The sequence below is a fragment of the Aquarana catesbeiana genome, linkage group LG01, assembly GCF_042186555.1.
Source record: "Aquarana catesbeiana isolate 2022-GZ linkage group LG01, ASM4218655v1, whole genome shotgun sequence".
In the NCBI taxonomy this organism is placed as follows: Eukaryota; Metazoa; Chordata; class Amphibia; order Anura; family Ranidae; genus Aquarana; species Aquarana catesbeiana.
This window is the reverse complement of record NC_133324.1, coordinates 657,685,258-657,710,303: the sequence shown is the minus strand read 5'-3', so window position 1 is coordinate 657,710,303 and position 25,046 is coordinate 657,685,258. Positions and strand designations below refer to the sequence as shown.

The window sequence follows — 25,046 nt, the reverse complement described above, 5'->3', positions numbered from 1 at the left end:
ATCCCAATTTATTTTAAATCTGGAAAAGTTTCCGAACATCCCAATCAGTTCCATAAGTTTAATCAGAGAAGTGGACGTGTCACCTAAGAATAAGAGGGCGTCGTCTGCATATAATGCAGTTTTTTCTTCCGTTTCTCCCCGTCTAAAGCCTACTATTTCTGTGTTTCCCCTTATAGCCGCCGCCAGTGGTTCAACAGCCAAAGCGAAAAGTAAAGGCGATAGAGGGCAGCCCTGTCGGGTTCCCCTGTATAAATCAAATGATGAAGATAATGTGTTATTGATTCTGATACAGGCCTTAGGCGATTTATATAGCAGCTTGATCCAAGACATTATGGTGTCCCCAAGATCAAACTTCGCCAATACTTTCCATAGGTACTCCCACTCCACACTATCAAACGCCTTAGCGGCATCTAACGATAGTATAGCTCTTTGTCCCTGATTGTCTGTGGGGATTTGCATGTTAAGATAGAGACGTCTTAAGTTATTTGCCGTGGACCTATTTGGTATGAAACCGGCCTGATCCGGATGTACCAGTTTAGACACCACTTTGGAAATCCTCATGGCAATAATTTTCGTAAGAAGTTTCAGATCCGTATTCAAAAGTGAAATGGGTCTGTATGATTCTGGTTGATCCGGTTCTTTCCCTGGTTTTAAAATTACCACTACCACCGCTTCATACATAGATCCCGGCAAGGAATCAGATTTAATTGCTTCTGTGAGTGTGTGTAGTAATTCTGGCAAAAGTATTCCTCCAAACTTTTATATAGTTCGATCGGTATACCGTCGCTACCTGGAGCTTTTGAGTTGGGGAACGTGGCCATAGCAAGTTGCATTTCTTCTAGGGAGAGAGGTGCATTTAAAAGTTTTTTTTATCTAAACTCTGGAGTTTGGGTAGTGTAATGGATTCCAAAAACTGTGTCAGCTCTTCCTCTGGGTAAGAAACTTTTGAAGAATATAGATTCTGATAAAAGGATGAAAATTCTTGCCGTATGGACGGTGTATCAGTCACTAGCAATGCCGATTTAGTTTTTATGTTATGTATAATTTGAGAGGGATTTTGTGATCTAGCTATCACTGCCAGCATGTGCCCAGTTTTCTCTCCTTCCTCAAAATATGTTTGGGTTGTAAAAAATCTTTTATTATTAGCTTGTTGCAGGTGTACAGAGCGGGATAATTTCTGCGCATCTATCCACTGCCGTTCATTATCAGAGTTAGGATCCTTCAGAAATACCTCCTCTGCTCTTTCTACCCCTTTAGCCACATCCTCTGCCCATTGTTTGCTCCTGGTCTTGATTGTACTAATTTCCTTTACACACATCCCTCTAATAAACGCTTTCAAGGCGTCCCAGACCATCCCAGGTGCAGCCGAATGTTTATTATCCTCTAGAAAATTGCTAATGCTCATTTGCATATGTTCAGTGTTTGTGAACAATTGAAGCCAAAATGGATTCAGTTTCCAATGTACAGGCATACTAGTTTTTTGGAGATTTAGACTAAGCTGCACCAGAGAGTGGTCAGACAACCCTCTAGCCAAATATATCACCTTTGGATCATATCGACAAATTAACTCATTCCCAAAAGCGTAGTCTATTCTAGATAGAGTCGAGTGCGTCAGTGAGTGACAGGAGAACTGGGCCTGTAGAGGAGACGAGCGTCGCCATATATCTATCAGTCCAAGTTCTCCCAGAAACTTAGCCAGCGGGGTGTACATTCTAGGTCCCTGGGGACAGAATTTTTTACGTACATCTAAAGATAAATCCATTGCACTGTTAAAATCCCCCAAAACGTACACCGGCAACTGGGGGTATTTAGACAAAAATCTAGCAAAACATTGCAGTACTGTTAGTGTAAAAGGTGGAGGTATATATATATTGGCAAAAATACATTTTTGAGATTCCCATACACCCATCAAAAAGATATATCTGCCCTCGGCATCTATTTCTGCATCTTGCTTACTAAATGCTGTGGACCTAGAAAAAAGAATGCTCACTCCCCTAGAGTATCTAGTATGAATAGAGTGGTATTGCTGTTGAAATTTAGACATACGTAATAAATGTATACTGTCACTGGTAAGATGTGATTCCTGCAAAAAAATTATAGTGGGATTCTGTTGAGAGAGGTAAGTAAGTAGTGCGGTTCTTTTGGTAGGATCATGTAAACCTCTAATGTTCCACGAAAGAATTGTATCTCTCTTGTTACTCATTGAATCCTGGGGGGTACAATACCGGGTGGTCACGTCTATGGGTGTTCAACACCCAGACAAAATATCTCCCCGACCATGACCAAAGGTTACCTGAGTCATTACGTGGTGGTGGACAGAGTTCATCCATGTGCAGAGATGTGTTATTTCCAGCTATGTCAGAGTGAAACGGAGGCATGCAGCTTGGGCACTTGCGGAAGTGGGGTCCGAGTAATCCAGATTGAAAAACAGTGTAATCAATACAAAAAAGGCAAACCTAAGAAACATAAAAAACAAAAAACATGTTGCCCGTGAACTTAGGCACTCTTAAAAAAGAACTTTTGTAATTGCCGCGCAGGGGGTAGTAGTGAGGGCTAGGGCCCTGTGATCTTGTCTTAAGGTACAAGACGTAATCGGCGTAAGGTAGAAGTTAGCAATTAAACTCAGTTACTCCTCTTCTTAATGCTCCTATATAAAAAACAATCGTGAGCGAAGGATTGAAGGTAAGTATTTTCTCCCCCCAGAAAATCATCAGGCGGGTGATTGACCTCGAGGTTCTCCTCTTAGGCGTCTTTCGTGTCGATCCAGCCAGTTCACAGCCATATTTGGGCTATCAAAGAAATGGACTGCTCCATCCGCCACCACCCTCAACCTAGCAGGGTATAACATTGAGTACATCAATGGTATGGCTCTCATTCTTTTTTTAACTTCCGTAAATTTTGCTCTCTGTTTTTGTACAGCAGCTGAAAAGTCCGGGTAAATAGAGATCTTAGCTCCCTGTATTTCCAGATCTACTTTTTGTCTGGCTAGACGAAGTATAATGTCCCTGTCCTTATAAAGTAGGAGTTTCAACAGGAATGGTCTGTCGTGGCCCCCTGGTGGCGGTGGTCTAGATGGCACCCTGTGAGCTCTTTCCACTGAGAAGAATGGAGTTAAGTTATTTTTCCCAAAAGTATCAGCCATCCATGCTTCAATGAAATCAGTAGGATGTTTCCCCTCAGCTTTTTCAGGCATGCCAACTATGCGTATGTTTGACCTTCGCAGCCTATTCTCCATATCTTCCACTCTATCTGCTGTTTCATTATGCTTTGTAGAGACATTATGCAGATCATGTGCCATGGGGGGTAATTCATCCTCTAAAGAGCTTACTCTTCCCTCTAAAGCAGTGGTTCTCTCCCTGAGCTTCTGCATATCCTGCCTTATATGCAGCAGACCCTCTTTCACACTTTTAATATCTGCTGACAGTTCAGTAATAGAAGAGCCATATGAATGCACTGCTGTGAGAATGTCCTGTAAGGAGGGTTCTGAGGAGTCCATGTCAGGGTGTTTAGCTAGGTCAGAGTTGGCAATAGGAGAGCTTGGTGTACTCACTGTGTTCCCCTGGGCCGCCGGCACCATCTTGTCAAGCACATGTTGTTTAGCAGGGGTGGATTTCTCAGGAGAGCCATGCTTAGCAGAGTTTCCATTGCTGGGTGACTGTAGATATTTTCTGGTTTTTGCGCTGCTGTCGTGGGCATATTGACCCAGTTTAGCTGCTGCAGCGGCGTAGGACCCCTTCCCCACACGTTGCTGGAGCGGAGGTCCGCCATTCTGGGCCGCCCCGCCGGCGGGTTCGCTCTCCGGTTTATTTTTAGGCATCCCTGCTTTACCTTTCTGCTGACCGGGTGTCTTAGAGGGGGTAGCTCCACTCCGGGAGCGAAGTATCCGGTCTATTGCGGCGGTATGTGTGGCTCTTTTACAGGATTTGTAGTCCAGGATGCAGGAGCTGAAGTGAAGCACGTCTGCCTACATCAGTGTTGCCAACCTACCAGATTGAAATTTACTGACACGACACCCAAAATTTACTGGCACAGCCACGTTTTTACTGCCATTTCCAAAAGTTACAAAATGACAGTTATAAGTGAAAATTTCAGTATTTAGGCTACAAATAAGTACAATATGCAATTATCTAGGGCTGAAACAACTAATCGATTGATCGACAACTAATCGATTATGAAATTAATCGATTACTATTTTCATAATCGATTAATTGGCCAGTAACATAATGGGGTTAAAAAAAAACCTAAAATGAGCCCTTTATAGTACAAAAAGAGCAAATAATCGCTACTGTAAATATTACTCTCAGTTCTACAGTAAAAATGGACCCCTTACAGTAGTGATTATCTGCTTTTTTGTACTGTACTATAAAGGGCTAATTTTAGTTTTTTTAATGTTACTAAACGTCTTAGACCTGGTTTTGGTGCTTTTTGCAGAAAAGCTACAGTTCATTTACATGGTTTCCTATGGGACACGTTCACATCTATGCTTTTTTCAGCCGCTGCGTATTTGGAAAGGGTCAGGGACTTTTTTTTAACTCAAAACGGTGGTTCAATATACTTCAATGGAGAAGCTGCAGAAAAGCATATAATGCGTTTTTGCAGCAATTTGTGTTTTTTAATCTGCCTAACAAATTGGCCAAAAAAAAAAAATGCAAAAGCGCAAATCGCAGCAAAATCACATACGCAAAAATCAAAAAGCACAGCAGAAACAGATCAAAAGCAAACTACATAGGTGTGTACCGAGCCTTATGCTGGCCATACGGATCAATTTTCAGACGAGAATATTCAGACAAAAAATCTTTGTACATTCGCTGAATGAAAGAATGTTGTTTGAAATTTTCACTTGTTTTTAACATTCTGTTTTTAAAATGAATGTCATTTCTGAACGAAAACCACATACACTGTCTGAAAATTCCTTTTTTTCTATTATTTCCAAATTTTCCCGTCACTGTGGTTGAAAATAAACGTCGATTTGACCCCACTAACGATTAGAAAATTGAACGAATGTTCTTAAAAAGACATTTTTTTTTTAAGGAAGACATTGTTTGTTTTTTTAAATAAAACAATTTGATCTCTGAGTCTGATGATGTTTACCAGATTCACCCTTTAATAGTATATACAGTATATCTCTTCTAATTGTATGTACAGTACATCTCTCCTCTAATAGTATATACAGTATATCTCTTCTGTCTGTTATTCTCAGAGTGGATTAGATATTTTGCTCTCTTACCATATAGTTGGTTATTTATATTTACCACTGAATAGGGATATTTAAGAATAAATTCTTTTTTAAAAAACTTTACATATTAACTAAATTATACACCACACTTTTTTTTTAAGGTTATTAACCGATTAATCGAAACAATAATCGGCCAACTAATCGATTATGAAAATAATCGTTAGTTGCAGCCCTACAATTATCAATGTGATTCAAGGTAGATATTCAGGCAAAAAGCATATTTCTTATTTTATTTTCAATATAGTAAGTGGCTCAGGGACAGGAAATTAGAATGGGCGGTGCACATGAAATGAACTCTCATAGTGACACTGACAGCGGAGTGCAGTAGCACAGATCACCGACACGCCCCCTCCTGAGTCACAGTGACAGCGGTGTGCAGTAGCACAGATCACCGACACGCCCCCTCCTGAGTCACAGTGACGTCTTTCTCCATGCCAGGTGGTCCTCTCAGTCCCCTCCAGTCCAAACAGCACTGACAGTCCTGCTCCCGGCTTGCCTTCCTTCCGTCCCGCAGACCCGCACACAAACTCTGGCCGCTCGGCTCCCTTGCACCATGACATCACATGAAACGCTCAGGCACCGCCTCTGCCAGAGCAGCCCCCCACTGGTACCGCCCGAACACTCTGTAGCAGACACTTTGATGGTCTTGGCCGGCTCTGGACCCGAGCTGCCCATGCCCAGTACCAAACCGAACATCACAGCCATATTTTTTACTGGCAAACTTTTCCTCTTACTGGCATTTACTGGCAGGAGAAAAGTGCCCATTTTTTACTGGCTGCCAGTAAAAATACTGATGGTTGGCAACACTGGCCTACATGAACGTCCAAGCCACGCCCCCCTTTGCTCAGTATTTAGTAGAAGCACCCTTTTGATATAATACAGCCATGAGTCTTTTTGGGAAAGATGCAACAGGTTTTTCACACCTGGATTTGGGGATCCTCTGCCATTCCTCCTTGCAGATCCTCTCCAGTTCTGTCAGGTTGGATGGTAAACGTTGGTGGACAGCCATTTTTAGGTCTCTCCAGAGATGCTCAATTGGGTTTAAGTCAGGGCTCTGGCTGGGCCATTCAAGAACAGTCACGGAGTTGTTGTGAAGCCACTCCTTCGCTATTTTAGCTGTGTGCTTAAGGGTCATTGTCTTGTTGGAAGGTAAACCTTCGGCCCAGTCTGAGGTCCTGAGCACTCTGGAGAAGGTTTTCATCCAGGATATCCCTGTACTTGGCCGCATTCATCTTTCCCTTGATTGCAACCAGTCGTCCTGTCCCTGCAGCTGAAAAACTGGTCATCCCAAACCTCTTCCATTTAAGGATTATGGAGGCCACTGTGCTCTTAGGAACCTTAAGTGCAGCAGAAATGTTTTTGTAACCATGGCCAGATCTGTGCCTTGCCACAATTCTGTCTCTGAGCTCTTCAGGCAGTTCCTTTGACCTCATGATTCTCATTTGCTCTGACATGCACTGTGAGCTGTAAGGTCTTATATAGACAGGTGTGTGGCTTTCCTAATCAAGTCCAATCAGTATAATCAAACACAGCTGGACTCGAAGGTGTAGAACCATCTCAAGGATGATCAGAAGAAATGGACAGCACCTGAGTTAAATATATGAGTGTCACAGCAAAGAGTCTGAATACTTAGGACCATGTGATATTTCAGTTTTTTTTAAATAAACCTGCAAAAATGTCAACAATTCTGTGTTTTTCTGTCAATATGGGGTGCTGTGTACATTGAGGAAAAAAATGAACTTTAAATGATTTTAGCAAATGGCTGCAATATAACAGAGTGAAAAATGTAAGGGGGTCTGAATACTTTCTGTCACCACTGTACATGGTTTTTTTTCTTGGCTGATGTGGTACTTTCCTGTTTATTAGGTCATATATAGAAATGCTGCTGTCAAGGAAGAACAATACAGTTTGGTGACTGGCTATGATAATGAATTGTGTGTAGTACAGAAGAAAAATGACGAGCTGCTGTTGCAGTGCCAGAGCCTAGAACAGAATGGCACAAAGTGGTCTGAGAGTGCAGCAGAAGAGCTCAAATTCTGTGAACTTGAATTCTTAAACCACCTCATCTTCAAGAAAATGGATGTCATAAAGGTAAAGCATAAGCTGTTCGCTTCCTAAACAACTGATTTCTGGTGCTAAGTTTTAGCTTATGATGTTTTTTTCATTCTGATATACAGCGTGTGGAAGATGGATTTTCAGAGGTGCAGATCTCTCTGAATAGTGTGGAAGGAGACCTTATAGAAGAGGTGAAATGTAAGAAGAAGTTCTTGTCATGGCTGGAAGAGTGCCAAGGTTTACACTTTGATGCCAAGTGTTTCAGTGAGGGTATCATTCAAGAAAATAGGAGAATTTCTGGTCTTGTCCAGCTTTTATCTAAGAAATTAAAGGTAAATTGGCTATAAAGGTGCACTTTTAAATACTCCCCAGTCTTCTTCCCTTTTACGTTTATAGAATATCATAATTGCTCGGCTCTTTAGTTTCTGAAATGGCATAGTGTGAGCAGATAGTCTTTGGTATTTTATTATATTATATTTTATTTTTTTAAAGACCATTGTCCAGTCACGAGTAAAGCAGGACACAGTGGCATATCTAAAGCAGCTTGATGAAGTTTTACAGGAGAAAAAAGAGAAGAACAAAGAGCTATTGCACAAAAGGCAGCTTTTTGCTCCATCTGGAGATTCCAACATTCTAGATGAGGAAAATGCACGATTGTGTGAGAAACTGAAAAATCTGCAGGCAGAATTAAAGGTAATTCTTTTCAAGACAGAAGTATTTTTATTTAACTTTGTTTTTGTATTTTTCTAGCCTATAACAAAAAAAAATCTGTGTGCCATTCCAGGATAACCCCTACTTAGCATTCCTTAGTTTTTTGCTGGTATTTTAGAAGGATGGACATATTTTCTTCTGCTCTGCCTGAAATTGATTCATTCTAAAAAGGTTTTCTTCAATCAGGATTTTTTTCTTACATTGTTGCTTCAGCTGGTCTCTTCATACAAGACATCTGGTTTGGTGTTCTCTTATCCTAACTTTGGAGCACCAGACCCAGACCCTGCTAGACTAGATGTTGTATGGCTACTCTGGAAGTGACATTTAAGCCCCTGTAGCTGCCTCATTATAAGCACCGCTGGGCACCTTTTCTGCAGGTTTAACGCAGAAAGGGGTTATCAGTAAGGGACTGAGAGTTGACATCATCCACCAGTTGGAGTATCACGTTTCACTCTTCTTACCACCATTCAATGTAGAGGAAGCAAAGCTACACATTTTATACCCGAAGTTAGTTTCATCCCGCCATGTGGCGGCACCATGCCTTTATCTAGACAGGGGATGGTCCCACTGCAGTGGATGACACCATCTCATGCTCTTTTGACAAATCCAGGAATGTTTTTTTTTCTGTTCATTTTGAGGGCATTGACATAAAATACGAAGCCCCCCTTAGCTCTGTCTGGTGAGGTTGAGTCCCCTGCCTTGTCATCACATAGGACTTTAGTACAGTCTCTCTGTGATGAGATTCCCTCAGGCTCCTGCAATTCCTCAGATCGGTTTGTACAGGAGAAAGTTTCTAAATGGCTCTAAATCATCAGGGTTGCCCCTACTCGCCTAGTATTCCTCTTTAGTGCTTTGGCTCCAGTGTCTACCCTAGTACCTTCTCACGGAGTCCCCATTAAGGGGCACAGACCTCCTCTGAAGAGATGTCCTGGTCGGTGGCATTCCCCTAATGGACAGATTGCCTGCAAAGCCATAAAAAATAAAATGCCCCGCTGCGTACCACATCTGACTGTTAAATATTTAGCACAAATAATTGAACTATCTTTATTGGTTAAAAAGAATTACAATATAATTTTGTAAAAAAGTTTTTATTACATCATTAAAATGATGTATAAACTGTCAATAACATTAAAATATCCAGGGAATTATTCCAAACAGATGGTCACAACTAGGGTTGTCCCGATACCGTTACTAGTATCACTATCGGGACCGATGCTGAGCATTTGCGCGAGTACTTGTACTCGCGCAAATGCTCCTGATGCCAGATCCGATACCTGGGAGAGGAATAAAGTGACTCGGTGCAACCGGAAGTCAGGGGGCGGAACACCGGAAGTGACGCTCCGTGTTGACGTCATCGCTTGGACATCCCGACGCCCATCTTGGTACACCCTGCACTCGGCTGCAGTAAGCCAGCAGCAGAAATCTTGCTACACCCAGCCCATAAAGTTCGGGCTGGGTGTAACAAGATGGCAGCTGCTGATTTTAATGCGGCTCAGTGCAAGGAGTACAAAGATGGGCGTTGCAGCAGCCTTTCCTCATGGCATGACAGTGTCACTACACCTGCCCATCGGTGCCCATAAATGCACCTGTCAGTGCCAGCGTCACCTGTCAGTGCCACCTGTCAGTGCCAGCGTCACCTGTCAGTGCCACCTGTCAGTGCTGCATATCGGTGCACCTAATCTGTATTGTGCTTTGAAAACTGTCGCATAACAACATTTAAAAAAAGAATCGGTATCGGCGAGTACTTGAAAAAAGTATCGGTACTTGTACTCGTCTTAAAGTGGTATCGGGACAACCCTAGTCGCAACGCTTTTGTATATTCTCTTTTTATTGTTATAGGTTATTCAGGTTAAACAGCCTTGTTAATTATTACATTTTTTCAAAAGTTGGTATCTCCGCCTTACATTTTCAATACATTAATCTATATTAGACATACTATCCCTCTTCACAAAACCTGAAAAGAAAATTTCAAAGATTAGTAAATAAATAAATCCAATAACTCTCTCTCTCTCTCTCTCTCTCTCTCTCTCTCTCTCTCTCCTCTCTCTCTCTCTCTCTCTCTCCTCCCCCCTCGCTGTCCCTCTCTCTCTCTCTGTCCCTCTCTCTCTCTCTGTCCCTCTCTCTCTCTCTGTCCCTCTCTCTCTCTCTGTCCCTCTCTCTCTCTCTGTCCTCTCTCTCTCTCTTGTCCCTCTCTCTCTCTCTGTCCCTCTCTCTCTCTCTGTCCTCTCTCTCTCCCCCTCCCTCTCTCTCTCCCCCTCCCTCTCTCTCTCCCCCTCCCTCTCTCTCTCCCCCTCCCTCTCTCTCTCCCCCTCCCTCTCTCTCTCCCCCTCCCTCTCTCTCTCCCCCCTCCCTCTCTCTCTCCCCCTCCCTCTCTCTCTCTGTCTCTCTCTCTCTCTCTCTCTCTGTCTCTCTCTCTCTCTCTCTCCCTCCCTCTCCCTCTCCCCTCTCCCTCTCCCTCTCCCTCTCCCTCTCCCTCTCCCTCTCCCTCTCCCTCTCCCTCTCCCTCTCCCTCTCCCTCTCCCTCTCTCCCTCTCCCTCTCCCTCTCCCTCTCCCTCTCCTCTCTCTCTCTCTCTCTCTCTCTCTCTCTCTCTCTCTCTCTCTCTCTCTCTCTCTCTCTCTCTCTCTCTGTCCCCCTCTCTCTCTCTCTCTCTCTCTGTCCCTCTCTCTCTCTCTCCCCCTCTCTCCTCTCTCTCTCTCTCCCCCTCTCTCCCCTTTCATTGAGTTGGGATCAGGCTTTTGGCTGCATTCAGAAGGTGGGGTAACAAGGTATTCTTGTATTGAGCTACTGTTTTTTATCCGTATCATGGAACAGACATATCCACGGCTCTTTCTGAACATGCTCTCCTGTTATTTGGTAAATGTTATCTGTGATCCTTTCCCAATAAGGCTGGATCTTCACGCAGTCCCACCATAGGTGTGCAAAGGTCCCCAGGGCGCCACATCCCCTCCAGCATGTTGGTGAGGTCTCTACACTATACTTCTGTACTATTTGCGGGACAACATACCATCTCGCCATCAGTTTATAACACATTTCTATTGTCTTAATATCCCTAGAGGTAGAGCACGCTACCCTAAGAATCTTACACCTATGTTCCTCATCCCACAGGTCACCTATTTCCTCTTCCCATTTCCCCAAATAGGGTGGGTATTTAGGTTCTGTTTCTTCTACCAATATTTTAGATATACTCTGGCCCAAGCAACCCGGGGAAGAGAGTAGCCTCTCCATAGGCCTTATATTACCTCTTCCCCGTAGTGGCTGGAGGAGTGTCTGTAAAAAGTGCTGTATTTGTGCATATCTCCATCTATCTAGTGGTCTGTTTCCCCATTTCTGTGTTAATTCAGAGAAAGTGCATAATCTATTTCCCGTCATAACGTCTTGTAAAGTTATGTCATCCTTCTTTGCCCATCTAATAAAATACATGTGCTCATCTTTCCCAGGTTTAAAATAATTTGTGTCTAGTAAGGAAATTAAAGGGGAGTTATATTGCCAGTGATATAATCTACTCAAACCATCCCATATCCTAAAAGTGTTTTTTGTTAGTGGGTTTGTGCTATTTGATAATTCGCGATATTGATGTGGGATCCACACCCTTTTCCCTAAGTCTACTTTGCAACGCTTGAACCTGACATTTTTACATCATATTGTGTGTATCTAAAATGCAACAATCCAAAGAGGTCAACACGTTTCGCGTAAATGCTTCCTCAGGATCTTGACTCAGGATCAGAAGAGTTATGACCTAGCTTAACAAAAAAAAAATTTGATACAAATACATATATTGTACTAATGGAACATAATAAGTCAGAAAATATACAATACGACTTGACACAGACACAAAGGGGCAGAGCAATTAAAAGAGAGCTCATCATGCAGCTTGAAAAAAATGTTTCATCACATTTAGCACTCCCAGATTTGTGAAGGAAGGCATGTGCTGGATGCTGTGTAGCCCGAAAAAAGAAGTCTCCTGTCCGTAGGAGATAGAGGAATCGATCAATCTTGACACTTCAAATTGTAGCCGTGTGAGCCTGTCAGTACAGGGTTAAGGCTAACAAACAACACAGGAAATAGAACTATACTATACCTACTTAAAACAACAAAAACATTTGAAAATGTACAATGCCTTTTTTATTTTTTCATTATTTAACTGCTTCCGGACTGCCTCACGCAGATGTACTGCGGCAGAAGGGCACGTACAGGCAGATTTTAACGTACCTGTAAGTTGCACTTTAAGTGCCGGCTTGCGGGCCCACATGCGCCCGCCAGGAGCTCCGTGATCGCGGGGATACCCGCGATCGTCTCACGATGAGGAAGAACGGGGAGGTGCTGATGTAAACAAGCATCTCCCCGTTCTGCCTAATGACACTGTCACTGATCAGCTCTCCCTGTAATCAGGAGCGGTGATCAGTGCCGTGTCACACACAGCCCCTCCCCCCCACAGTTAGAGTCACTCATTAGGACACACTTAACCCCTACAGCGCCACCTAGTGGTTAACCCCTTCACTGCCAGTCATTTACACAGTAATCAATGCATTTTTAATCGCACTGATCGCTGTATAAATGTGAATGGTCCCACAATTGCGCCAAAATTGTCCGACGTGTCTGCCATAATGTTGCAGTCACGATAAAAATCGCTGATCGCCGCCATTACTAGTAAAAAAAAAAAAAAATTATCATTAAAAATGCCATAAAACTATCCCCTATTTTGTAGACGCTATAACTTTTGCGCAAACCAATCAAACGCTTGTTGTGATTTATTTTATTTTTTTACCAAAAATATGTAGAAGAAAACTTATCGGCCTAAACTGAGGAAAAAAAATGTTTTTATATATTTTTTGGGGATATTTATTATAGCAAAAAGTAAAAAATAATGCGTTTTTTTTTTTTTTTTTTTTTTTCAAAATTGTCTCTATTTTTTTGTTTATAGCGCACAAAATAAAAACCGCAGAGGTGATCAAATACCACCAAAAGAAAGCTCTATTTGTGGGGAAAAAAAGGACATCAAGTTTGTTTGGGAGCCACGTCGCAATTGTCAGTTAAAGCGACGCAGTGCCGAATCGCAGAAAGTGCTCTGGTCTTTTGCCAGCCAAATGGTCCGGAGCTTAAGTAGTTAAAATGGCAAACCTGTCATAATTACCTGCTCTGTACAATGGTTTTGCAAGGATCCACCCCAGAGCCTTCTTTTGTGGGGTCTCCCATCGGTTCCTCCCCTTTGCAAAGCGCTCCCATAGCAAGTGGCTTGCTCATGCATGCTTGCTCCTAAGCCCTGCTCTGTGTGTCTATTGACACACACACAGCAGTGCTCAGTGATGCATTCAGGTAGGAAAAAAACACCTGCCTTTTAGAACTACTATAATGCTTTTTATGTGCTTTTGCAAATATAACTTTTCTCTACTTTCATTTGTGTAGAAAATGCAGTGCAGGATTCAGCAGCTTGAAAATGAGGTCACTTCAGCCAAAGCAGATGCTAAACAAAAGGGTGAGAAAGCATCACGTTTACAAGAGAAACTTTTGTCAAGTGTCACAGAAACTGCGCTTTCTGAAATGCAAGCTAAAGTTTCTGAAAAAGAGAAAAATCTTGAGACTGCCCTAAAAGAAATAAAGGCTCTCCAAGTAAGTGTGTTTGTCTTCACTCTTTTTTAAGAGCTCTGGTTTTATTTGATGTAAGTGTATCTGAAATTTCAAACTGTTTAGTGATGATCACCTTCCAAAGCACACAGCCATTGTGTAATATAGCTGTCCCAAGATAAATATATCTATGTACATACAGTGCCTTGAAAAAGTATTCATATCTCTTGAAATGTTCCACATTTTGTCATGTTACAACCAAAAACGTAAATGTATTTAATTGGGATTTTATGTGATAGACCAACACAAAGTGGCACATAATTGTGAAGTGGAAGGAAAATGGTTTTTAAATTGTTTTACAAATAAATATCTAAAAAGTGTGGTGTGCATTTGTATTCAGCCCCCTTTTACTCTGATACCCCTAACTAAAATCTAGTGGAACCAATTGCCTTTAGAAGTCACCTAATTAGTAGATAGAGTCCACCTGTGTGTAATTTTAATCTCAGTATAAATACAGCTGTTCTGTGAAGCCCTCGGATGTTAGAGAACCTTGGTGAACAAAGAGAATCGTGAAGGCCAAGGAATACACCAGACAGGTCAGGGATAAAGTTGTGGAGAAGTTTAAAGGGGTTGTAAAGGTACACGTTTTTTCACCTTAATGCATTCTACATCCGGCGATTAGCCCCCCCCCCCCGTTTACTTACCTGAGCCCTCGAAAGTCCCGCGTCGTGAACGCACTGGCTTCTCGGCTCATTCATTGGATGATTGATAGCAGCGCAGCCATTGGCTCCCGCTGCTGTCAATCAAATTTATGACGTGGCACGCTGTGAGGCGGGTAACCCCCTTGAGAGAGCGCTTCCCAGAATGAGGGTTAGCTGATGTGGGGAGGAGCCAAGACAGCCGCCGAGGGGCCACTCTGTGCAAAACGAGCTGCACAGTGGAGGTAAGTATGACATGTTTATTGTGTTGTGTGGTTTTTTTTTTTTTTTTTCTTTTTTTTTTTTTTTTTTTTTTTTTAAAAGGAACCTTTACAACCCCTTTAAAGTGGGGTTAGGTTATAAAAAGTATCCCAAGCTTTGAACATCTCACAGAGCACTGTTCAAGCCATCATCCAAAAATGGAAAGAGTGACTGACTGGCCGGGCAAGGAGAGAGATTCACAGCTCAGGTGGGAGAATCTGTCCACAGGACAACTATTAGTCATGCATTACACAAATCTGGCCTTTATAGGAGAGTGGCAAGAAGAAAGCCATTGTTGAAAGAAAGCCATAAGAAGTCCCGTTTGTGAGAAGCCATCTGGGGGGGACAGCAAACATGTGAAAGAAGGTGCTCTGGTCAGATAAGACCAAAATTGAAATTTTTGGCCTGAAAGCAAAACGCTATGTGTGGCGGAAAACTAACACTGCACATCACCCTGAACACACCATCCTCACCGTGAAACGTGGTGGCAGCATCATGTTGTGGGGATGTTTTTCTTTAGCAGGGAAAGGGAAGCTAGTCAGAATTGATGGGAAGATGGATGGAGCCAAATACAGGGCAATCTTAGAAGAAAACCTGTTAGAGTCTGCAAAAGACTTGAGACTGGGGTAGAGGTTCACCTTCCAGCAGGACAACGACCCTAAACATACAGCCAGAGCTACAATGGAATGGTTTAGGTCAAAGTATATTCATGTGTTAGAATGGCTCAGTCAAAATCCAGACCTAAATCCTAAATTGAGAATCTGTGACAAGACTTAAAAAGTGCTCTTCAGACGCTCTCCATCTGACAGCGCTTGAGCTATTTTGCAAAGAATGGGCAAACATTTCACTCTCTAGACCAGTGTTTCTCAACCCCAGTCCTTAAGGCGCTCCAACAGGTCATGTTTTCAGGCTCTCCATTATTTTGCACAGGTGATTTGATCAGTTTCACTGCCTTAGTAATTACCACAGTTGTTTTATCTGAGGGAAAACCTGAAAACATGACCTGTTGGGGCGCCTTGAGGACTGGAGTTGAGAAACGCTGCTCTAGATGTGCAAAGTTGGTAGAGACATACCCAAAAAGACTTGCAGCTGTAATTGCAGCGAAAGGTGGTTCCACAAAGTATTGACTCGGGGGCTGACTATAAATGCACGCCACACTTTTCACATATTTATTTGTAAAAAAAAGTTGAAAACCATTTATCATTCTCCTTCCAATTCACAATTATGTGCCACTGTGTGTTGGTCTAGCCAAAAAATCCCAATAAAATACAATTGGTTGTAACAAAATGTAGAAAAGGGGTGTGAATACTTTTTCAAGGCATTGTATACAAGTTACATATGAGGGCAAGCTTTTTAAATCATTATTTTTTTGTTTCTATGTATTCTTTATATGTAAGCAAAAAGTTTGAAGTCTTTAATTTAAAGAGACCCTCCCCATGTGAGGATTAAAGTGTTACTAAACCCAGAACCCTGCATTCACTATATCTGGTCTCCCACAGTACACAGAACATGGAAATGCAATTAGTTTAGTAAATATTAAACTGCTAAATACCTTTTCTCATCAGCAGTATATAGCAGTCTTGTGACTTCTATCAGTGTCTGGTTGAACACTGGTTAAGGCTGGGTTCACACCGCAGCACAGAGCGGCTCACAGCAGGGGTCCGGTGCATCTCCATTCACAGTTTCGGGTCCGATTTTAGTCTGAATTTTTGGCAGAACTCGGACTTGAAACAGACCAGAAGACGCAAAGGACTCCTGTGCAATTTGCACCGGAGCCACTCCGGAGATGTGTGAACCGACTCCATAGAGAGCCGGTCACAGTCTCCTGACATGCGAAATTGGATGCGGGGAAACTAGTGCAAACCCAGCCTTAAGCTGGTAAGAGTAGTTTTTATTCTTCTTTGACTCTGAGGATGCAGGCCCCCAACCCACTGTCTGGACAGTGCTGACTGGCCCTGTGCTGATCACATGCATCCTCCCAAAAAAAAAAAAAAAACTCTCTAGTAATACACACCAAACTGAGCATGTGCAGAGTGCCCCCAAGGCTCTGTTCTATCAGCAGATGGATTGGGGATGAATGGGAAGGATCAGAGAAGACAGCATCAAACAGCCTTTTTACTCAATGCGGAGAATGAACCTCTCTGGTTCTCCAGTGAGTATAACAAGCATGCTTTACTGCATATACACGCTGATTTTACGGTTGTGGGTTTAGTAACACTTTAAGAGGTCATGGCCTCAATTCTAACTAGAATGTGGTGCACTGAACCTGCGATCCATGTGTGTTTCCCCATCTCATTCAAGTCGCACTTACCTTAAAATCTGCAGCTGGTGTCAGTGCAATCTAAACGACACCCCAAATGCAAGTCACAAAGGCAGTGCGTTTGCTTGCATCGGATAGCTTGGTACTAAGTGACCATATCATCCGGTTGCAGTTCATTCCGAAAGTTGCAGCACGCACGACTTTGGAGCTGATAAGGTGTGACTTGAACCTGTTCAAAATGAATGGACACAAATCGCACAACACTATAATCTGCATGTGAATTGCTCACAGTCTACAATGATCATAGTACAGACAACCACACTAAGGCTCTGTTTCCAATAGTATGACTTGATATGCGACTTTGGACACTCAAAGTTGCACAACAGGTCACAGCCCATTGATTTTAATGGCACCTGTTCCCATCTATGTGACTTTCAAAAAGGTACCTGCAATGCTTTGATGCGACTTCTGATGCAACTTTGATCCAGAGAACTTTCCAGAGAAAGTCGCATCAAAGTTGCACTCTAAATCATGCAACTTTGAGGTCGCTATAGTGAAAACTTGACTTGTCATGTGACTATGTGTCCAAAGTTGCATGACAAGTCACAGCCCATTGATTTTAATGGTACCCGTTCCCTAATATGCGACTTTTAAAATCAGCGACTTTGAAAAGATACCTGCAATGCTTTGATGCGACTTTGATCCAGAGAAAGTAAAGTTAGATCAAAGCTGCACTCATTCAAACTCCAAAGTCGCTCTCTAGCCTTTGGCTAAGTTTCCACTGGTGCGACTCCAAAGCTGTGTGACTGAATGCAGTTGTGATCCAACTTTACTTTACACTCGATCAAAGTAGTGATCGCTGCCCATCACGGTGCCGCCCCCGGTGCCCATCACGGTGCCGCCCCCGGTGCCCATCGCGGTGCCGCCCCCGGTGCCCATCACGGTGCCGCCCCATGCACACGGTGCCCATCACGGTGCCGCCCCATGCACACGGTACCCATCACGGTGCCGCCCCATGCACACGGTGCCCATCACGGTGCCGCCCCATGCACACGGTGCCCATATATAATAGGTTATTTTAAATATCTGCTGCAGATTAGATTTGCAGCACTATAATAGCATATTAAAAATACATTTCTGAAGCATATTTCAGCTCAAGGCACATAATAGTTTAGTAGAACACAATTTCTGCAGCATATTAAAGTTGAAGCCATATAACAGTTTGTAAGAAGTGTGTGTCTCTGTGTATGCCATGTGCTGTTTTAGCCACGTGAAGTGAACGTAACATACCCACCAGGCTTGCCTGTTCTCTATCTCTCTCAGGCAGCTAGTAACCAAAATGAGGCTGATAAAGATATTTTACATATAATTAATAGAATAATTTTCATTTTTGACTGGACTTCCACTTTAATAGCGCATGGACATACTAAAACATAACTATAGCCAGATATTTACATTGTTGCAAATTTATTGCATATGAGCTCTAAACTAGACTAGACATTGTTAATGATGTTGTATAGTCTGTATCAATGTTTCTCAGCTCCAGTCCTCAAGGTGCCCCAACAGGTCATGTTTTCAGGATATCCTTCAGATGAAACGGCCGTGGTAATTACTAAGGCAGTGAAACTGATCAAATCACCTGTGCAAAATAATGGTTAGCCTGAAAACATCACCTGTTGGGGCACCTTGACGACTGGAGTTGAGAAACATTGGTCTATATATATTAACATTCTAAAGCCCAAACTCTGCAGAAATATTTAGGCTGCCTTTTTTTTTCACCCCTAAGGAAAAGGTAGCCCAAGGTGCAGCACCATACCGAGATGAAATGGACAGTCTTAAAAATCAAGTGGTAAAGTTGGAAATGGACAGAATAAAGTTGTCAAAGTCTACAGACCAGCAGTAAGTATAATATCAGTTTTTGATGAAGTTGCAACCCCAATTTGAATTGTGAATATATTACAAATCTTTGTTATATAATCATCTATAAGGATAATTGTAATGTAAAAAAAAGTGCATATGCGTTTTCCTTTCTCCTCTATCAAGGTACACAAGCAATACCGTCAGGTTATATTGCCGTCTACAGGAGGATTGGACATTGGCAAAGAAGCCTGTAGGCTTACCCTGGAGAACTCCTCAACTCCCCAGTGTCCTAGTAGGAAAAAGATCCTTTTTTTTTCGGCTCTGCTGGGAAAAGGACTAATCCTATTTAGCTAGGTATTATTTTCCTTCAATTTTTTTTTTTCTTCAGTCAAGATTTCTTACTACATTGCTGCTTGAGTTTGTCTTTAAATGGCAGCTGGCCAGATCATCCACCCTTCCTCATCCTAGCTTTGAGAGCTGCACCCTCACTCTGTTGGACTGGAAGTAACCTTTAGGCACTGTTGTCTGCACTATGCACTTTCCAGAACCTGAGCTGGTAACTAGTTAGCACATTCCAGGTCCAGAGCCACTGGCATTTTACCCTTGCCCGTCTCTGAAGACACCATGCTTATGCCAATCTGGCTGAGCAGCAGGCGCTATCCTGCTGTTTGCACAGCTGGGCATCTTTGACTTTCCGGCTTTGCACTGGTTTTTACCATGGATTGACTGATGTCATCCACCAGGTGGAGTGTTGTCCTCTATGCTTTTTCCTACTGTTTAGCATAGAGAAAGCATTGCCCTGCTGCTGCTCCTGCTTGGCAAAAGAGCCACATGGATCTCCGGTCTGGTCCATTCTCACTGCTCGTCTACAGTGACATTGGTCACCTCAGGCCTTCAGACCCACATCAACTACTAGTTTTTGGAGAGTGAGTACCTGAGGGCTTTGCCTTGTACCATGAGCTATTGCAACACTGGCATGTGGTTGCAACATGTCTGCAGCTATACACAGTGAGAACGGTCCCACTGCAATGGGTTACCTCAGCTCACATTGTCCTAAAGATTGTGAACATACTCTGCACCTTATCAGGGCACTGATGTCTGTAGTCTGGAATCCTGCTATGCTATTGGCTCTAAATCGTAGGAGTCAGCCTTGGCTCTGGTGAGTCTGCTTTGTCGGGCTTCTACTGCATTCACACTCAGACTTTGTGTTCACCCCCAATCCTTGTGGGCTGCTGATCGCAGACGCTCGAAGTGCACTCCCCATATTACACTCTGATCTTCCCAGAGTCTTAAGAGGCAGGGACATTTTCCATCTCTGACTCAGTCCTCAGTCTCTCTGAGTGTCTTTGAGAAATCTCAGTCTTAGAATACCTCAGAGGTACAAAAGACAATTTCTGCCCTTATTGATGTGATTTGCACTACTCCACATATGAAGGATCAGCCTGCTGTCTCCAGCCTTGGGTCTTTAAGAGATACTACAGCTGCAAAGACCTTTCCTCTACTTCATAGTTTACCTCCAACCAGACTGAAAGCACCCTGAAGGGTCCTGGACCTCACCTGATTGTGTGTTGGAGTTCTTCCCCTTTGATAGGAAATTTGGTAAATGATGTTTTGCACCCACCCGGTTCTCTGACAGCCTGCAAGGCTGGTAGATTGAAACTTGCTAAGCTCTTAGACCTTTTTTTTTTTTCAGCTTGCAGGGGTCTTCCCCACTCAATTTTCAGGTCGGGGGGGGGGATTGGTTGCAGAACCTTTTGGGTCACTGGGTCACTTACCATTCAGGCATCTGCGTTCAGGTTTACAAACTAGTCCCTTGCCTCTTAGGAACACTCAGGTGGCCTAGTGGACAGTATTCCTCGGATGGGCTAATTGCCTATGACAGGTCAGGTTTCTTCTGGTGCTGGAAACTGCTCATCGCCTGTAGGTGACATTAACCATCATGTTTGAGTAGGGAGGCCACAGCATGTGTGACCCCATGTTTTGTCCCCTTGCCATTAGCATGCCATTGTGCAGGGCCTCTTGACAAGCAGAGCCCTCCCTTTTTGTTCTAAAAGGCTGTCCCTTTTTTTGCTTATAAAAAAAGAACCTCCTCTCCATTATTTCTGGCAGTGATAGCAGCTCTGCCTTGGCTCCCCTTTCTTCTGCAATTCGGGGGTTATGTATCTTGGAAGCCAGTTTTCCTTGCTTCTCTGACTATTATTGCCTTTATGGAAATTTCAAGTCTTTACTTCCAATATCCTGCCAGGGAGCATAACCTATAATTTTCTCCTCCCATATGGGAAAGGGCCAGGCATTGCATCTACAGGTGTTCATCAGGTCTTCCCTTGGGACCTGACCATCTTCTCTTCGCAGGAAGGTCCTCCCATCGGATTACCCCTTCCACCTAGTTGGGTGCTCATCTTGCTTTTTTTTTTATAGGGCTTCTCCCTTGGGGAACAAGTCCATCCTTCACTGTCTGGTTTATGCAAGATATGGCATCTCTCCTCCTCACTTGCCTGTGCCACCACTTGATCTTTTGTTTATTTTCTTCTAAACCTGTTTGTTTTCCAAGTGGCTGTTTGAGTCTACGCTGTTGCTTGCTTCAGTGGCTTTGTTGCCTACCCCTCGAGGTATTGCTTGGGGACGTCCCATGGTTTATAAATTGATTTCTGTTTATTGCATAACAAACATAATGGTACTTCTGACATACATGTATATTCCATAACTTGGAATATAGTAAAGGAAGCAGGTTCCTTCCCTTTTTGTTTTCCTCTGTGAGCTCCTTATTGCTTGTCAAAAGACTGGAGCCTCAGAGCGGGTTGGGTTATATGGATACACGGGGGGGGTGGGGGGGCAGCCAGTGTCCTGTAACTTGAACGTAGCGACATATAACCCATGGTCTATGAATTAATTCCCATGTACTGTACTATACTCCAATGATTTAAAGGTATGCAAACAAAAAATCACTTTCTTGGAGTCAATTGAAGGACTCTGGTCTCACCCCTCTGTGCTTATGATCATGCTCTTGGTACTGCATGTGGGATAAAGGAGATGTAATCTTCGGCTGCTTTCCAGATTTCATTTTCCAGTGTTAATTCCTCCTATAGGTGGCAGTATACCTCAACAGTATAACTTCTTGTGAAAAGGGTTGTACATGGAGTACAAAAATCCTATTTCTTTCTCAAACATCACGGGACACAGAGCCTCAGTAATTACTGATGGTTATATAGGTATCACTGGTGATTGGACACTGGCATACCCTAACCAGGAAGTTCAACCCCCTATATAATCCCTCCCCTTGCAGGGATACCTCAGTTTTTACGCCAGTGTCTTAGGTGATGGACGTGTAAAGATGTCCTGTGCTGAGCTCCAAAGGGATTATCCTATACTGGGGCAGGCCAGGCGAACCGGATCCATTCCAAAGTGTCTTTTCTAGGCCGAATTGGATGGTACCCGGGCCTCGTGTCCGAAGAAACGAGGTTTTACCTGTAACGCTTCTCTTTTTAGAGAGCTGGACCCCGCCTATTAGAAAATGTTTTTTCTAGCCTAATTTCTAGCCGGGTGCTTTACAGGGCCAGAACTGTGGATCTCCCTATTCGTAGGGGGCCCCAGTCTCTGACGTTTTTTTCAAACGGAGCCCACCGTGAGAGGCGAAGATTGGGTCTGTACAACAACCCTGCGGCTGGATAAGGTAAGGGAGATTCCACAGAATTTTTTAATTCTAGTAGGTTTCTCCTTTAAGGTAAATGCATGCATTGCCTATTGTGACCACCGGGGGCTGCCAAGAGCACATACCTTTTCATGCTGATGTCTGTCTCAAGTGTTCGACGCTGTACAAGCTCCTCCGGCCAGCTCCAGGTAGGATGGGATGGGGACTCTCCTCAGGGATATCTCCCCCCAGACTAGGGGGAGGCAGCAGGTGATCTGTAAGGCGGTTAGACACCGCATTTTCACCGCCGTCGCCACTGCCGCCATTACACAGGCAGGCCCATCATTACCAGCCTCTATCCCTCCTCCCCCTCCCCCAGCCTCCTCCATGTTTGATTCAGAAGGGTCGGCTAGCGCGGGAAGCGCTAGTTTTTTCAAAAAACGAAGGGGGGGCCGAGGTTGAAGGGGGGGCGGGGCGTCAGCACAGTGTGCTCAGACGCCCACAGGACCGGCTGCAGGCTATTAAAGGCACTAATTACAGGTGCACTAAGCCTTCTGGAGGGACACAGAGCTGACAGTCGCAAGTAAGGTGGGACACAGGCATTCTCCTAGGCAGCATTTACTAAAGTAACACCAGACTGAGCATTAGGTAGCAAGGCTTTTAGCCAGACTACATTGCTCAGCAGTCAGTGTTCATTTTTTGATACCGCCACCTTGTTGCTTTGCACTATGGGCAGAAGAGGTTCAAGCACCCCAAGAACCAGAGACTCTAGGGGATCTCGTTCAGGTTCTGAGGGCCCTTTGTCTGCAGCTTTCCCTCCCCCCCCCCGAGGGGCCAGGGAGAGCCATCGGGGTCAGGGGCTATACCTGCTTCTGGCACTTCAGCCCCTGTATATATTACACAGGAGGTTTTTTCCTCAACCATTAATGGTTTAGAGGAAAGATTAATGGCCGTGATTACGTCTTCACTTGGTGGATGAAAACGCACTAGGCCTTCCTCTGTTCCCCAAGACCCTCAGGAAGAGGAGCCCTGGGATAAAGGAGAGGAATCCCTTTCAGAGGATCGGGATGGGACGGATGATTCCTCTTCGGAGGAATCAGGTGGAGAGGGACCCTCTGCGACTTCCCAAGAGGAGAAAGTCTTAGTGCAGATCCTTACTGGATTGGTCCACTCCACATTTAAGTTGCCCATATCTGAATCAGTTAAAGAACCCTCTTATTCTTTAGGGTCACTGAAACCTCCTCAAACAGCACAGGCTTTTCCTGTTCATAATTTACTTGAAAAGCTCCTTTATGCTGAGTGGGATCACCCAGATAAACGTTTTTTTCCGCCGAAAAAGTTTTCTACACTTTATCCTATGGAAGAAAAGTTTATTAAAATGTGGGGAATACCGGCCATTGATGCCGCCATTTCCTCTGTAAATAATAGTCTGACTTGTCCTGTGGACAATGCTCAGATGCTCAGGGATCCTGTAGATAAAAAGATAGAATCCCTATTGAAGGATGTTTTCTCCTTAGGTTCAGTGGCTCAACCTGCAGTAGCAGCGATTGGAGTCTGTCAATACTTAAGAGACCATGTTAAACAGGTCATCAAAGTTTTACCTGAACAGCAGGCCCAGGGGTTGGCTAACCTTCCAGCGGCCTTATGCTTTGTTGTTGACGCCATTAGAGATTCTATCGTGCAAACCTCCCGTCTTTCACTGGGGTTGGTGCATATACGTAGAATCCTATGGTTGAAAAATTGGTCAGCCGAAGCACCATGTAAGAAGCTGGCTGGGTTTCCATTTCGTGGTGAAAGGTTGTTTGGAGAAGACTTGGAAAACTATATCAAGAGAATCTCTTGTGGGGAAAAGCACTCTCTTACCTGTTAAGAAGAAGAGTAAGCGTCCCTCTTTCAAACGGACTCTTTCCCTAGCTCCGGGGGCTTCAGCCTCCAGGCAGTCTCGACGGCCTCCTCCATCTGGGTCCAGAGACAAGAGTCAACCCCAGGGACAAAAGAAGTCCTGGGGGAAGAAGCCTACTAGGCAAAACACTAAGACCCCTGCATGAGGGGGCGCCCCCCGCTCACTCGAGTGGGGGGAAGACTGCGACAGTTCTCAGGGCTCTGGCAGGAGGATTTCCAGGACAGATGGGTAATCTCCACGGTAACCTTAGGGTACAAGCTGGAGTTTCAGGAATTTCCTTCTCATTTCCTCAGGTCAAGTGTCCCCAGAGATCCAGAGAAGAAGCAGTCGCTCCTTCTAGCATTAGAGTGACTTTTGTCACAGGAGGTCATTGTGGTAGTTCCCGCGAAGGATCAAGGATTGGGCTTCTATTCCAACCTTTTTGCGGTCCAAAAACCAAATGGGGATGTCAGGCCCATTCTGGATTTAAGGGATCTGAACCGATTCCTAAGGATTCAATCCTTCCACATGGAATCAATTCGGACAGTAGTCTCCACCCTGCAGGGAGGAGAATTTCTGGCATCAATAGACATCAGAGATGCATATCTGCATGTGCCCATTTTACCTGCTCATCAGAAGTTTCTGCGCTTCGAGATAGGGGGGGGGGGCATTTCCAGTTTGTGGCTCTGCCTTTTGGGATCTGCACCTCGAGTGTTCACAAAGGTCTTGGCTCCTCCTCTGGCCAGATTAAGGGCTCAGGGTATAGCTGTCATAGCATACCTAGACGACCTGCTCTTGATAGACTGGTCGGTAGCCTCCTTGAACGGAAATTTGAGGACCACAGTCAGGTATCTGGAACGCCTGGGTTGGATCCTCAACCTAGAAAAGGCT

At 43.9% G+C, this 25,046-nt stretch overlaps 1 protein-coding gene across 3 annotated transcripts in view; it reads left to right on the top strand.

Annotated features, from left to right (window-relative positions):
• CENPE (centromere protein E) overlaps positions 1 to 25,046 on the top strand; it is a 183,013-nt gene that overhangs the window by 143,050 nt on the left and 14,917 nt on the right. For all 3 annotated transcript variants that reach the window (XM_073601785.1, XM_073601777.1, XM_073601770.1), the window contains 5 exons: positions 7,103 to 7,327; positions 7,414 to 7,623; positions 7,784 to 7,984; positions 13,408 to 13,611; positions 18,572 to 18,684. In XM_073601785.1, the coding sequence (XP_073457886.1) occupies positions 7,103 to 7,327; positions 7,414 to 7,623; positions 7,784 to 7,984; positions 13,408 to 13,611; positions 18,572 to 18,684 (953 nt within the window). The remainder of the gene's footprint in view (positions 1 to 7,102; positions 7,328 to 7,413; positions 7,624 to 7,783; positions 7,985 to 13,407; positions 13,612 to 18,571; positions 18,685 to 25,046) is intronic.